This window comes from Nilaparvata lugens, chromosome 5 (assembly GCF_014356525.2).
Source record: "Nilaparvata lugens isolate BPH chromosome 5, ASM1435652v1, whole genome shotgun sequence".
Classification (NCBI taxonomy): Eukaryota; Metazoa; Arthropoda; class Insecta; order Hemiptera; family Delphacidae; genus Nilaparvata; species Nilaparvata lugens.
Window position 1 is genome coordinate 59,486,722 of NC_052508.1, and position 16,527 is coordinate 59,503,248.

The 16,527-nt window shown below is 36.5% G+C and overlaps 1 protein-coding gene across 1 annotated transcript; it reads right to left on the reverse strand.

Moving 5' to 3' along the window:
- Nucleotides 1–9,086: 9,086 nt before the first annotated feature.
- On the reverse strand, nt 9,087–12,613 carry LOC120351457. The gene is made up of 2 exons (XM_039428924.1): nt 11,496–12,613; nt 9,087–9,220 (listed from the first exon to the last, which is right to left on the reverse strand). Exon 1 carries the CDS (start codon nt 12,443–12,445, stop codon nt 11,546–11,548), a length of 900 nt encoding a protein of 299 aa, XP_039284858.1. The 5' UTR covers nt 12,446–12,613; the 3' UTR covers nt 9,087–9,220; nt 11,496–11,545.
- Between the last annotated feature and the right edge of the window lie 3,914 nt (nt 12,614–16,527).

Consider the following 16,527-nt stretch of genomic DNA (forward strand, 5'->3'; position numbering starts at 1 on the left):
TGTTTAATGAAAATGCATTGTGTTGTGTATTAGGAAAATTGAGAGTAAAGCCTACTCTATCAACTTTTATGAAATCGTACTGAACCGAACTCTGGAAATCTCTGCTCAAAGCTCTTGTTCTGTCAATTCCTAATGCGAGCTGCGAGCTATTCATGAAGTTGGGTATCACATCTATATACAACTTATTTTCAGGTCATCTACCATGACAATGAAACATCACATGTTTGTCATCAATGAATTGTTTAAATGCAGTTCATCTTCAACTGTTTCATAGCAGATTCGTCAATCCTTTTACTTCCAAAATCCTCCCTGTCCTCCTCCTCTTCCGTCCGTTTCATATTGTTCTTATTTTTCTTCTTCTTGTTCACCGTCTCTTCAGTAAAATGACCGCAATAAATCACCAGCAATTTATTAAGGCGTCTAGCACTCGACAAATGCACTATTTCGTTAATTGGACGAATTGTCTTCTCCTTCTTCACTAAACGAGCCGACTCATCTACAAGTCTTTAGGAGACGTGATAATAATGTATGCAAGCACAGTAGTAGTACTAAACCCACACGAGAATCATGAATGAAAGAGTGGAAACATCAATGGAAGGAGACCCACCAATCAATTAGGGTCATTAGTCAATGTTGATTGGAGAGATAGAAACGGTAAAGAAGTTCTTCGGTTGGATCGCTTTATTTATGTGACTCGCAGGGTGTTTCTGTTGAGGCCCGTGAGTATGACAATTTCAAAATCCTAGTGACAAGTGTAAAGCACCTTACCGAGCATGAAATTAATAATTGTACACATCTATAAGGCAATGAGATGAGCTGGAAAGTGAGAATATTTAATGATTGATGACGTTATCATCACTCATGAAAAATGTATTTATTCAACACAGCATGACATGAAAAATGACATGAAAATGTATAGTACAATAATGTCTATGCAATAGAAAATAAGATTTTATTTATCAATACAAGAGCATTACCTATTTTATCTATTTATTTTTTCAAGAAAGCACTGACCGGAAGAAAAAATACTAAAGATACTCTTTGTACTACTTCTCTCCCAAATTTAGATGGAATTTTGAAAGTCCAAAATAGGGTTTTGATCTCACTTTTCAGAAATCCAGTCAATTTTTACTCAGAAACAACAAAAATCGAAGAATTAAAATTTCTACGGTTGAGAAACTGGATGAAAACTAAATTTACATAAAACTGGATAAATTTCATTGCAGATTACAAACTATTTTATAGTACAAGTCGAGTAGAATTCTTTTTTTTAAAGTTCAAGGTTGGCAGATGGGAGGTTAGTGTTCATCTTGGAAGATGAACAATAAAATAATAAATATCATGGAAAACAATATAAGATATTATTTAACTGTATATTATTGTTAAAATCATTAGCATATCAATGGACATATATTATGACTTCATCACTATTCTTGAAGAGTTTGTGATAAAGATTTTTGACTTACAGTGATATTTTCAAAGTGAACTGTATATTTCTAAAATTTCGATTGTAGGTGTGTGGAAAAGTGATAATATTCTCTTATTCAGGATAAGAGGAAAAACTTATGTGTGAATCTAGGAGTTATTCTGTAAGGTGAAGCGGTGCTAGGAGGAAGAGGGAGGACGTCTTGTAGGAGCTACTGTATTTTGATGATGAAGGTTACACATAACAAATAATACTAAAAACACAGTCAAATCAATATAATTGGAAATTTGAAATAAAATAGTTACTCAGAAAGAAGATTGCTTTAAACATGTGTTAGAGATTTGTGTTTCATAGTTTTGCACATTTATGCACCTACAGCAACTTGAAAGTTGCCAACACTCTTATAATACTGCTGCTATCACGTGAATAAGAAATCGATAAATCAGAGAATCCCAGCAATAATTGATAAACTTGTGTGAGAGTAGCAGTTACCAGAGTATAACAGTTACTGAGAAAGCAGTTACCGAAGTCGGTGACTGACGTCTTGAATTATTGAATAGTTGTTGGCCCAACTAATAATGGCCACTACGGCTCTAAATATAAAACTTGGAACGCCTGCTCGCTTATAATATATAAATACTGTTGAAATATATATAGACTTTTAATACGGTTGATCTCGTGTAGAGAACCTGGCTCCCCTTCTTCAAGTGAACGTGATTTGTTCGAGTGGTGATAAAAATGTCAGTTAGTGCAACTACAAACTTGTTGTCAACAGTCAATGGTTTGGATGCTACCTAACTAGTCGATCACTTTTCCCACATCAACTCGAAAAAGATGATTCCTCAACTAAATTAAAGCATTGATTTTTTGCAAAAGTGTATTTAGAGGCGAACAGTTGATACCCATACAATATTAATAATTGATTTTAAGTTCTTTTTCCATTGTTTTCAATTAGTTTCTACGCAATAGATAGAGATAATAATTTGACTTTTTGTGTAGTTGAGAAGTCGATATTGTGGTAATTATTCATATTGGATGAAAAAGACTAAGAAATTGTCAAAAACCACAGATTTATTGATACTGAATCTGATAATATTGATAATTTACTGATAAAAAATCTGTGGTTTTTGACAATTTCTTAGTCTTTTCCATTCAATAATATTTTGAAATATTATTAGTCGGTTCCTGCTGCCCGATAGCAGTCGTTAGGTCATGTCAGAGGCCCTGAAATTGATCAGGTGCGACCTGAAAACTCTGACACCAGACCTCAGCCAGCCATGTTACTTGAAATTACACAATTTATAATATTACTAGCTGTACCCTGCCACGCTTCGCAGTGGCACATTGTGATTGAATGTTTATTTTTTTTTCTGTGGCCCCCACTATATATAAAATATGTGTTGGGAAACCACAAATATTATGCTTGTTAAATAGATTATGAACATCTGTGTTATGTGAGCTGTTAAATCTGGTTTATTGTGCAATTACAAAACTAAAAGGAAAAATAATGTTTATGTGAGAAATAAAATGAAAAAAAGCAAAATTTTTAGAAAAAAGAAATTAAAATGAGTAAATGAATACCTATATATAAAATAGAAAATTATTGATGGAAAATAATTAGATTCTAAAAGAAAAAAATATTTGAGAATAGTCTCTTAAAAAGGATTGATAAAAAAATGAATTAATAATATTCATAATATCTAGTTTGTAATAAGGTCTTCACTATAATTTATTCTATTTTCAATTATCCAAGTTTTTGTTTTTGCTTTAAATATATTAACCAGTACCATTTCCTTGATGTCCATTGGCAGCCTGTTGTAAATCTTCGGTCCTAAGTATGTGACTGTTCTCTGGGCGGCAGTTGTTGTCATCCTGGGGACTGCTAGATCAATATTCCTTCTTCGCGTGCTGTGGGTGTGGTCCATGTTGAGAAAGAACTGCGGGTTTTTCCTGATGAATGTGAGTAATTTGTGAATGTAAATTTGTCGGATGCTCAGTAGTTGGAGCTCTTCATATAGAGAATCTGAAGGGTAGAGTGGATGTTTCTGTCCCATTATTCTGAGGATGAGTTTCTGGACTTTAAAAGCAGGATTGATGTGGCAGAAATACGAAGCTCCCCATGCCAGGATTCCATATCTTGCTATTGACTCTACCAATGCGTGATATACAATTTTTAACGTATCCAGTGTGAGTATCTGTCGGAGTTGAATGAAACTGTAAACCAGTTTCCTGAGTTTTGTTGTTTGCTGTATGATGTGTTTGTCCCACCAAAGTAAGTCGTCTATTATAACTCCTAAATATTTTATATTATCTGTTCGTTCTACTGATGGACAATTGCAGTCTAAGCGATTTATTTTGCAGTGATGTAACTTGATTGTATTTCGTACAGGTTTTTTGGAGTCCGTCAGTGAAAATGCTAGAAATTTAGTTTTTGATGAATTGAGAGTCAGGATATTACTGTGGAGCCAAAGTGTAATTTTTTCCATGCCTAATTCAGCGGTTATGAAAGTCTCGTTCCAGTTTTTGCCTTGAAATATCACAGCTGTGTCGTCGGCAAAGACAATAATCTTGCCACCAATGTCGAGTGAGCACAACTCATTGGCAAAGATGAGGTACAGTATCGGACCAAGAACTGTTCCTTGTGGCACGCCGAATTTTACAGGAAGGCCTTCTTCTGCACTCAGATTTTTCCCTATTCTCACTCTCTGTTTGCGAATGGTTGAGAAATGAGAAAAAACAAAGAATACATTTCATATAAGTTTAATTTTGCAATACTTGTTTATATACAATATTTTTTGTTTTTCCACTGTCTGCGTAAATATAAAGACTATCTGGTTTGCCGACTCGGGAACACGCAACATACAGTTGTCCATGTGAAAAGCAATCCACATCTAAATCTTGACCACACAATTCTAAAGATTGACCTTGAGCTTTGTTGATTGTGATTGCAAATGCCAATCGAATTGGGAATTGCAATCTTTTAAATTGAAATGGTGTATCGGTCGGGATCGTGGGTATTCGAGGAATGAGGACATCTTCACCTTTGAAAGGCCCTGTTAAAATCGTTGCTTCCACTACATTATTCATTAATCTCTTAACTGCAAGTCGCGTGCCGTTGCAGAGTTTTGGCTGATTAATATTCCGCAAGAGGATAATTGGCACACCTACTTTCAATTTCAATATGTGTGGTGGTATCCCTGGCAGATCAAGTGAGTTTAGAAATTCTGTTGGATAATTAACTACTTCATCAGCTTCCACAACAGTGTCTATCGACTTATATGTAGTTTCATCACTTTGAATACTGGATTGTATAACATTATTAAGTTGATAGACATCTTTATTCTTTGCGGCAAGGATAGCTCGTTCACTGAGCCAATCATGATTTCTATGATTATCTGAATGTCAGGAAATACTTTTTCGATCAGTTCTTCTTTTGATGTAACTAAATTACAAAAAATATCGGGAAGTGATATTTGTCTAGACGTCTCATCGACTGGCAGCTGACCGTTTCCAATTTCCAGTAACTGTCGTGAGAATACCTCAGCTGATGGATCATTCTGCAACTGGACACGCATATTCGTAGTCAACTCCAATGTATGTACGTGCCGCCATAGTGTTGAATATTTCAGGCAAGCATTAATTTCGTCTGCTGGTGTCGATCGAGAAATTACAGGCAATGTTTGCCTAAAATCTCCTGCGAGCAATATCATATATATATTCATAAATATGCATTCCCGAATGGTTGAACGTTTCCACGCAAGTCTCGTAATGATCGATCAAGAGCTTCGAGCGATTTTTATGTGCCATTGTGCATTCATCCCAAACAATTAGTTTACATTTTTGTAATACTTTTCCCATACCGGATGCTTTAGAAATATTGCACGTAGGAGTCTCAATGATTTGCATGTTTAATGGCAACTTTAGAGCTGAATGCGCAGTTCTTCCACCAGGTAACAATGTTGCAGCTATTCCAGACGAAGCAAGAGCTAAGGCTATATCACTTTTTGATCGAACCGTTGCTAGAATCAATCTAATGAGGAATGTTTTCCCAGTTCCTCCTGGCGCATCCAAGAAGAAGGTCCCCCCAACTCCGTCATTTATCATTTGCATTATGCGATCATAAATGCCTTTCTGTTCCGGGGTGGGAATTCTGAAACGGGTGGTCAACGAAAATTTTCCGACCAGTGGTTCCGGAGATAGAGCGTTTTAAAGACAAAAACAGTTTTTGATAAGCGCTCTCACTCGGTAACTTTCCAAGTGGTACCGACGCGAGGATCTTTGATGCTGAGCCTCTGATGCAACGGGAATGAAACTGACCGGCTGAGCATTAAACGCTGGTCACGTTGAGTGATCATCTCGCATTGCGTATTGAAACTACTGTACATAAATCCTTTCCAACAATCAACTTATATCAATTATTTAATAGACTAATATATTATTATAATCTATCCCTTCATTTTGTTTATATGATCAAATAACCAGCTGACTACTAAAATATTAGCCTACTTTGTATTTTAGCATGCAACACAGCCCAGATCGTATTATCAACAACACCGTTGTCAAATGCCGGTATGTTAGTAGAAAAGAGATAAGAATTTTTTTTTATTTCTCGTTGTTTTATGATAGAAGGAAACATAGCATGAATATGAAATAGAAATAAGATATTGAAACTATAAGATAAGCCGATCAGCTTATGAACAAAGGTTTGGAGGATTATGAAACATTGACAATTGAGAAATTATGAATACACAAATGCAAGAATAAAAGCCTCAATAATTATTATTCATTACAAGATTGATTTACATCGATAAGATTATACTCACACTATCGACTGAATCGCCAATTGATTGTAGCACGGTACCGGTATCGATCCATTCACTGATTGAAATTACTACAATATTAACACAAGTAACACGATTATTTGCACTGAAACACGAATTTATTATCGAAAAAAAAGCATCGGTATGCTTTCTTTGTTCTGAATTGCGAAAGTAATTGAAATCCAATAATTGTACCGGAAAACATACGGTAATCAAGAGTGTAGTTTACCGGTACTCTATATCTCACGAACCTGTTGAAGCTGCGTTTTGAAACATGCGCGCTATCTAGCGGTCAGATTTTGCACTTTGATTGCAGCAGCGCTCAGCTCAAATCTGGCCAAAAATGGCCAAAGTTTCACCCCCTCCCCCCGGGCCACCCTGCGAGCCCGGTCAATTTTTTTTTTTTTAATCGACTTATTTTCGCGAGCTGACCCCGAATGTGAAGTCAAAAATCGGAAAAATCCATAAACAAAAAAGTTAAAAATTTTCGGGCGAGCGTAGCGCCCCTGAAAATTGTAAAAAGTAGATAAAAACCATCCTTGATGCGGATTTTATATCATGTTAAAATTTCAACTCAATCGGTCCAGTACTTTTGGAGTTTTTGCATTACACACAAACCAACATAACATTTTTATATATAGGCCTATAGATTTATGTAATCGTCAATTATTGTTAGATAAGTTGATCCAACGAGGTTTCCCAATTCATTTAGTCGAAGTCATCAAGAGTTTGTACAGCGAGACAAAAAAAATCCTAGACTGCTCAGGCTCCCAGTCAGAAATTGTTATCAATGTTGGTTTGAGACAGGGTTGTCCTCTCTCACCAACTCTCTTCAATATTTATGCGGACGACCTTTGTAGGAAGTGAAAGCAAAAAATTCACCCAGGTATACAGCTAACACACAATATTGCTGTCAATTCATTATGGTTTGCAGATGATCAAGTGATATTGCAGGAATCAGATTGATTGATTGATTGATTTTTATTGAGTGCTAGGTCTAGTAAGACCCATTGCACATTATAACAAAACATAACATCACAAAAATAATAGAATGTAAAAACTAAAGATAAATATTCTAAGAACTTAGAATTAAATAGGTAATGAGATTACAATAAAATATTAATTATAATTAATACTAATTATAATGAAATGAAGAATATTAAACTACAATAAAAAACTAGAAAATAATTACTGCAGCATTAACAACAAGCAATAACAGATTCCATCACTCAATCAATACCAGCAGAATGAAAATTAAAACAGAAAAACAAAGTAAATACATTTTCAGCAAATTAGTAGATAGAAAAGAGAATAAAACTTGCATTGATATTTCCTTGAAAAAAAAAAAATTTGAACTGTTATTAAACAGTGGAGAAAAAAAAATGTATCTATATAATTATAGGCTATACTATCAAACCAAAAATAATCAAAGTAATACATGTTATAATGAAGTGTGTTAAATAATATAAACTATTTATAAATGGATGTAGAAGACAAATTTTTAATATTCATATGGTATGGATCAATGTAAAACAGATAATCGTTAAAGGACTAGTCACTCATCAATCATAAGCAAATGAGCGTGCAATCTTTTCTTAAACAGGGAGAGAGACGTGGAAAACACAATGTGAGTTGGAAGGGCGTTCCACTCTCTGCTTGCTGTTGTGATGAAAGACGAATTGAATATGGATGTACGGTGATGAGGAATTTGAAGAGTGAACTGATGTGACCTGGTTTGACGAGCAGTATGAACGGATGATAACAAAGTGAATGAGTTACGCAGATAGCATGGTCCTTCATTTTTCACAATTATTTTATATACCAGAATCAGGAGGAAATATTTCCTTCGATTCTTGAGTTTCAGCCATTCCAGTTGCATAAAGTAAGGCGTTATATGCTCATCCCGCCTGGCATCGTAGATGTATCTTATTGCATAATTGAGGGATCTCTGCATCCTACCATTCAATTCATCTGTCAGGTCAACGTATACGGTTGAGCAATAATCAAGAAAGGGTATTATTAATGATCTGACCAATAGGATACGTGTGCTTTGAGGCAGGAAATGTTTCAGACGTTTGAGCTGGTGCATGCCTGCAAACACTCTGTTACATACATGAGTGGTCTGCTCCTTCCAGCTAAGACTCTGGTCTAGATACAGTCCAAGAGTTCGCACACTCTTCAGGTAGGGAACAACATTTCCTGCAACAGTGATAGCCGGGAGTCTTTCCTGATCAAATCTGCTCAGAAGAGTTGGGAAGCCAAGAATGATGCTTTTCGTCTTTTGTGCATTGAGGATCAGCTGATGGGCATCAGTCCACTGCAGGAGTGACTCAATATTCTGGTTCATGGACTGAACTGCTTCTGAAATTCTTTCTTTTGAACAGTGAGCGTAGATCATAAGATCATCAGCAAATAGGTGATAAGAACAGTTTGAGAAAACAGAGGAAACATTATTGATGAAAACAGAGAAGAGAAGGGGTCCCAACACAGAGCCCTGAGGAACACCTCTCAAAACTGGTCTCCAATTAGAGGAATCACCACAGCTACCAAATACTGCCTGAAATCTGTTGGACAAATATGAGGAGAACCATGCTACTGCAGAATCGGAGAAGTGGCAATGATACTTCAGCTTATGAATTAGCAAGGCATGAGAAACATTATCAAATGCCTTGCTCAAGTCGAACTGAATAAGTAACGTGAGTAATCTTTTATCCATAGCTGCACGTATGTCATCTGTTATGCGCAAGAGAGCAGTACATGTGCTATGATTTGGGCGGAAGCCAGACTGGAAATTCGAAAAGAAGTCAAAACTTGAAAGATATTGACTTACCTGAGCATGCACAATTCTCTCCAGTGCCTTAGATATGGAACACAGAATATGGATGGGCCTGCAGTCTGCAGGAGCGATTGGATTAGTCGATTTAGGAATGGGTTTCACCATGGAGCATTTCCAGAGATCAGGAAATTTTCCTGTCTGAAGAGAGACATTGAATATGTGAGTGATAGAAGGTAAAATAACTGGTAACAATTTTTTATAAAATAAGCTTGGGATATTGTCAATTCCTTTAGAGTTTTTTGAGCAAGAACATATTATCTTTGACACCATAGATGGAGTAACATGTGAGAAATAGAATTTCTCTGCCGGCAAGTTATGATTGAACTGCATGATAAGATGGTCTGAAGCCAGTGGTGCGTTGGATGCATCTGGCTGATTTGAACTGAGAGTGAAGAAATCGTTCAGTTCATTAAGAGGTATATTGATTCTAGTATTAGATCTGGCTTTATGCGCTCCTAGTCTTCTGACATTATCCCACAGAGTAGATGTTGAATTATTTTGATTAAACTGCCTGTGATAGAAGCGAAGTTTTGCATTGCGACTCATAGATTTCACACGATTTCTCCAAGTTTTAAAGACCTCAAAGTCTATCTGGCTGCTGGTCCTTTTAAATACTCTTCTGGCTTTATCACGCTCACGTCTGGCAATCAGTATCTCTTCATTCATCCAGGGCACTGGTTTCCGCTTAGGATGCGCAGTACGCACAGGGGCATGCCTATCAAAAATGCTGTGAATCATATTATTGAATACTGCAACCTTATCATTGATGTCATCAATGAAACCTATAGTGTGCCATGGCATGTTGATAGCATCCTCAAGACATCTATCATCATTGAAATGTTTGAAGTCTCTATATAAATAGCTCACTGCAGACAACTCATCACATTTCAAGTTGTAGACTAAATAAATCATATCATGCATGGAGAAGCAAGGCATAGGTATCTGTCCAAAAGAAGAAACATAATCTTTATCACTCACCACCGCTAGATCTAGTAAAGTATGTGAATTGGGTAAGTGGTAAGTCGGGTCAACATTATTTACAATGTGGAAGTTGATAGAATCAAAGAGTGTCACGAGTTGCCTCCTTTCGAAGCTATCTCTCAATAGATTAGAGTTGAAATCACCAAGTAAGACAATATGTTGATAGCTATGCATTATCTGCAACAGAGAGTGCTCAAGGAGTGACAGTCGACCTGCTTTGGGTGGCCGGTATACAATCCCTACAAGAATTTTGTCTTCACAAGCTGTGATCTCTATGAAGATAAACTCCGGAGAGTTGGAGTAGGGTTGAGGAGAAGATAACACATGTTTGGGTGACAAAGAGGAGCGAACATACACGGCAACCCCACCTCTGTCCCTCCCGACTCTATCATTACGAAAAACGCAATACTCCGGAATGCTGAAAGAACAGGAATCCAGTGATGGTTTAAGCCAGGATTCACTAACACCTATTATATCAAAATTCAAAATAGTGGAAAATGTCTCGCTGAAATCATCGAAATGACCAGGTAAAGATTCAGCATTGATATGACAGAACCTGAGAGAAGACGAGTGACCATCCAGCAGTCGTGCTAACTCAGATACGCTCACATCCATTAGTATGAAATGTAATGTACTAGTAATGTATTAATATATTATTATAGGAAGATATATGAAATCACAGTGTACCCTGACAATGGTCTTAAGAAATCTTAAACAGAGCAAATTTATTAAAAATTACAGAATGCGTGAAATCAATCAAGTAAAGATCAATATTTATTTCAAATAGTTGGGAAGGTAAATTAAAAATTTAAACGATAATCTCAATTTAATCGTAGGCGACGTCGTAATTGAGCCCCCTTTGATGTGAGATAACTACTGAACAACAGTGGGCTTAAGTAATCTTAAACAGAGCAAATTTATTAAATATTACAGAATGCGTGAAATCAATCAAGTAATCCAATAAAAAAAAATATTCTTATAAAATAAAATAATCGTATAAAATATTAATCTCAATAAAATATTAAGAATAAATCATTTCCATGATGAACTCACCAAGTAATCATGAAAAAAAAAATTCTATAATGACCAATCATAATAATCATCATAATGATCAAACTACAATCATTCTTCTAATTGAGATCATAATTCAATGAATATTGAGATTACAAGGATACATGTTCACAGAGAAGCGGAAAAAATAAAAATTAACATTGCAATAATCATATTCAAAAGTACTGTCAGAGTTAGATTAAAGAACAGTGAAATCAAGTTCATAAGTATGGAAAATATATGGCTTCTATTAATTACTCGTCGAAAATTAGCTTCATGGAAATAAATAAATATCGAAAGGAAAATAAACAATAGTGAGAAAAAATAAATAAATAAATAATAATAATAATAAGAAGAAAAATCATTTCAATGATAAACTCACCAAGTAATAATTATCAGTGCTTGGTAGGCAATGAAACTACGTACGGTACTTTACATATGACTATCACCGAGCTGATCCGAATTCGCATTATTATTAGGGCCATTAGAGAACTCAGAGAAGACTCTGTTGTTGTCTCTCCAAAAAACACGCCCATCACGACTCCAGACGTTCTTGAAACCCACTCTTCCACACATTTCCCGGAAAAACAAGTGACGCTTACGCGTGAGATCTTCTTGCACTGAGAAACCGGTACCACTCAACTGACGCCTATTCGATATTATAGAACTTCGCTTTTGATAACTGATAAACTTGACGAGAATCTGCCGAGGTCTCGGCTCTTGGTTGTCACGCGGTTGAGCGAGGCGACCGACGCGGTGGCATCTGTCGATGTCAGCCGGCTGGATCGGAACGCCCAGCTTGTCGCTGAGTAGTTGCACCGTGGTCGCTGTCACATCCTCGTCACTCGCCTCAGGAACACCAGTGATGCGGATATTATTTCGCCGGGAATATTGAGCCAAACCGTCCAGTCGCATGTCTGAGCTCTCCTTGAGTTGAGCAAGCTCGGCGCGAAGGGCGTCCATCTCGCCATTAAGATCGACCAGCCTGTTCTCAGCCACCTGCAGACGGCCCCCAAGATCCTCCAAGACTCGAGCGCTGACAGTCTCCGAGAGGCGTGCAGCTAGTCGATCAACGAAGGCGTCGCTCGTCAACAGTTTTTCGAGAGCCGCCGCAAGTTGTTGTTCGGTTGCTAAGGAGACAGCAGAGCAGTCAGCTGTTGAGCAAGACGGAGAGCTATGAGGCCGGGCAGCATTCCCTCTCTGTTGTTGTTGTTGTAGAATCTTTTTCTGTTTAGGCTGCTTTGCTGCCGGCGACTGCGCAACAGAGGTGGCCTTATCGTTTTCGGATTTCAGCCCTGTGTTTGCTCGTGTAACTGCTGGTGATGGAGACATAACGTTTTACGATTTACCGTGTTTGATAATAGAAAAAACAACAAAGTAACTAGATCAATCGATTCACAAAATACTATTACACTAGTAAGCAAAAATTCAATTCGATCCACTTAAGAAAACCCACGAAAAATTGACAAAAACTGGGAGCTCGATTTATAACACGCTAGCCTGACATTTATCTTATCCACAAGGAATGTGCTGACAGTCCAAAGTGAATAGATTTTTAATTAATTGGGGCAGTAAACCTTCACACATTCTAAACTTCTATTCAAAACTGAACCAAGCAAATAGTTTTACAGTCGTTTAAGATAAGAGCAACATGGTAGCAGTCTCATAGTGAGACTGATTTCAAACTGACAGCTTTGATCAAATGGGAAGCGATAAGGAAGGTATACTTGTAATACTGACAGTAGTCAGTGAACCTTGATCAAGGATTGTTGAGGATGACACTGTTGGAAGCCAGTAATGTTTGGCAGCATTAGTTAAATGCGTGGTATTGATGTTATTTATAAATGATTCTGACATTTCAAAGTGAATCTTACACAAAGATTGTTGGGGATGTCACTCTTGGAAGCCAGTATACTGTGTTCAGTTCGGGAAAATGTTTGTTTGTTTTTATATTTTTGTGAGAAAAGGATCAAAATGACCGACCGAAAATGTTGATTTGCATAGGAATGTCACCTGTCTCTGAGGCGTCTACAGAGTGATCCACGTACTAACTGTCAGTAATGCTTGAATGAAAAGCACTAATGCTATTTATAGGGGATACTGACAGTTTGAAAGAAATTTCACTATCAATCTGTTTCTTTCCAAAAGCGCGTTACCTTGGTATCACACATATAAATATTGGCTCTCACTCACTCTCTCACACTCTCTCTTTCTCTCTGATACCTGAGTGAGGTAGCCGGTCTACTGTTGTTTTAGTTTAATTACTACTATCAATCCTCTGTTCCATGTTTCTTTCTCTTTTCCCATTTTTTCTACTTCTTCATCGTCTTCTCCATTTTACTGTTATCGGCTTCGACCCTCGTCTTATATTTTCTGCCCTTTTTTGGCAAGAGTAGTATTTTTCATAGCAAATGGCACACTTTTATCATTTCTCATGTTTTTATTATGTGCATTAAAAATTTCACAAGACGAAATCCTTCTCTGTAACAATATTTTAACATAATACATAATCATGATATGCTGTGTTGAATGAATAGAATGCGTTATCTCATTTTCTATAGTCATTTAATTAGTTCTCCATATCAAATTCATTTCATTCATATTCTTCATTCATTTATACAATAAGAGTACAGTATCAAAATGCTAGAGAGAGGAAAAATGAGGTTACCTTCTGCTATTCCTCTAATTAAATCAAATAAATATTTGCTATAAGAACCATTATAAGAACTCAGCCATCAATACTTTTCTTAACGTCTTGTCATAGTGTTTTCGCATACTAGGTTCTACTATTTTTGCATAACAGTTCTGTTAATAACACAGACCTCAATATTAGGCATTGAACTCATTGACATGGACATGTGCTGAAATAGTTTGTTGTTATTTCGGAGAATCACTTGAAACTGTCACAATTTCATATGAACAAGATCACTGCTACCCTTCCAATTTATACTGACAGTTTCTTGTTCGCGCATGCTCAATGCAGAGCGTGTCGAATCGGTTCAATTTAAAACGAAGTGCGGCCTCAGCCTCACAAACAAATAGTAATTACCATTTAGCAGCGGCTCCCCCTCCCCCACAAAGACTCCCCATACCCCTCCACCCTAAGACTGTGAAATAGATTAGTGTTGCTCGCAGCTCGTGCCCGTGTGTGGTCGTCTGTGTGTGAGAGGCTCAAATGAATGGTGTTCATTCATTCACTGTGGTGATATTCACAATATGAAATACGTGGAAATGATAGTGAGGCATTGTTGACATTCATCATTTTTCATGTCCTTCTATAGTAGATATCTGTGATTCAAGTTATTGAGGTAAATTTGATGTATTAATTGTTGATTCTTATTAATTAAGAACAATTCCATCTCAAATTTATGTTATTTGTAATGTTTCTGTTTCATGATATTTTAACAAACTTTCATGATTGAGATGAAAATGATATTCTGGTACTCCATCATCTTATGTCTCCATTGTCTACAAATGATTTTGCAACAGCGTAGAGCTGGATAAAACTATAGTATCGGATTTGTATAATGACAGACAAGATCAGCAAACTAACGTTAATCAGGTGCTGACATGTATCTCACTCTTTAATACTCATGTATTCCGTTAATAACATGTATCTCATTATAGTTAATTGTCATTTCTACTGAGATAGTTTTGTAACTCCGCTGAATATAGGTTATTTATGAGCTTAAAAATCGCTTCCTAGTGGTTTGCAACCCACCCAAAGGTTTAGATCCACTCATCTCCCATCTTAAGCATCATCCTTCTGATCATGGACCCTTTAGTATAACAATAATGCTTCTCATTCAATGAATGCTAACATTGAAGTAAATCAGACGTACGTCAAGGTATGCTTCCTTCATTGTGGTACTTGATCTCATTCGCAATTTATCAATGTTAGAAGTTTTTCATAGGAAATTTGGTATGTGTGTAAAACTTGTAAAATTTCTATTATGTCAATATTCCTGATAATTATCCATTTCATTCATCCTATAATATTGAACGAGCAATTTCTGTTTATATTTTTAGATGTTTAAATGTTGAGATGTTTGGATGTTGAGATGTTTATATTTTTGTATTTCACTGGATCTCGAAAACGGCTCTAACGATTCTCACGAATTTCAGAACATAGTAGGTTTATAATATAATAATTCGATTGAACTAGGTCTCATCCCTGGGAAAACTCGCTGAAAGACACTAAAAGGATAATTATTATTCATCCTTGGAAAAACAGCTGATAATAATTATTTCGTCGTCTGTTGATGATGGAAGTGAGTGAGCGAGTTCATGTGTGTGGGACTGTGTCAAAATTATGTCTCAGCTGTTGAACTTTTGTTATCATTCAATCAGATCGGCACTTGGTGCCGGTTGCAAAAAAGCCGGGTTATTTTCAATATTGATTAATTCCAGTAGATCCATCTTTTTGAAAAGGTCTTCTCTCTGATTTGGTTCACGTGAAATTAATCAGGATTAAAATTTAACCGACTTTTGTGCAACCGTGCCTTTGTGAGGGAAATTCTTGCATTCCTCTGGGAATTAAACTCAATTTACTGTGATTAGATAGAACACTTTTGTATGAAATATGAATGTTATTATAATTTCTTCTTTCGTAATACATTTTTCTATGCTTTTGTACTCCAGAGTGAAGCTCGTTCCCCGATATTTTTTCCATAAATTGAATCATGATAATTAATGTACAGTAACTGAAAAACAGGCGCCAGCCCAAAAATTCTCCTATTCCTAAATCTAGTCGATAGACTCAGCTGTTATGTCTGAAGTATGATTTTTCATATTCTTCTCGCTATGTCGATCAGAACAGAATCACTTGGCTGTGTACAGTCGACTACCTCCGAATGGATGGAATTCTTTCTCTCAAGTGCATTGGAGTCGTATCAATCGAACGATTCCATAGATAGAGGCCAACATATCATGCTTAAAAACAGACCAGGTTGATCTCGCCGTACTTCAGTGTGCTCAGAGATGGAGGATTTGAGAAGAAAGAGAGAAGAGAAAAGGAGAGAGTAGCAGTGATTGGAGCGATGGAGAAGGTGAAAGAACTGTGTTATAAGGAAGAAGAGGGAAGGCTTGAAGAAAAAAGTAGAAGTAATGGTAATAAAGGAGAGAGGGATTAGAGGTAGATCACATATTTAAAAGTAGGAAGGTGGGATAGGCGAATGGAGGAGAAGAAGTAGAAGAAGAAGAAGAAGGAAGAAGAAGAAGAAGAAGAAGGATTATGAGAATGGAAATGGAAAGGAACTGTAACTGAACGGTGGCAATTCAAGAGGAAGAAGAAGTAAGCATGAATGCAATGTTGGAAGCAGAGAGAAATTCGGAAACGAAACTGATGAGTAGAGGAGATTGAGATAATGAAGACGAAAGAGTAACAAAAGATATGGTATTAAATCTAGAAGGAA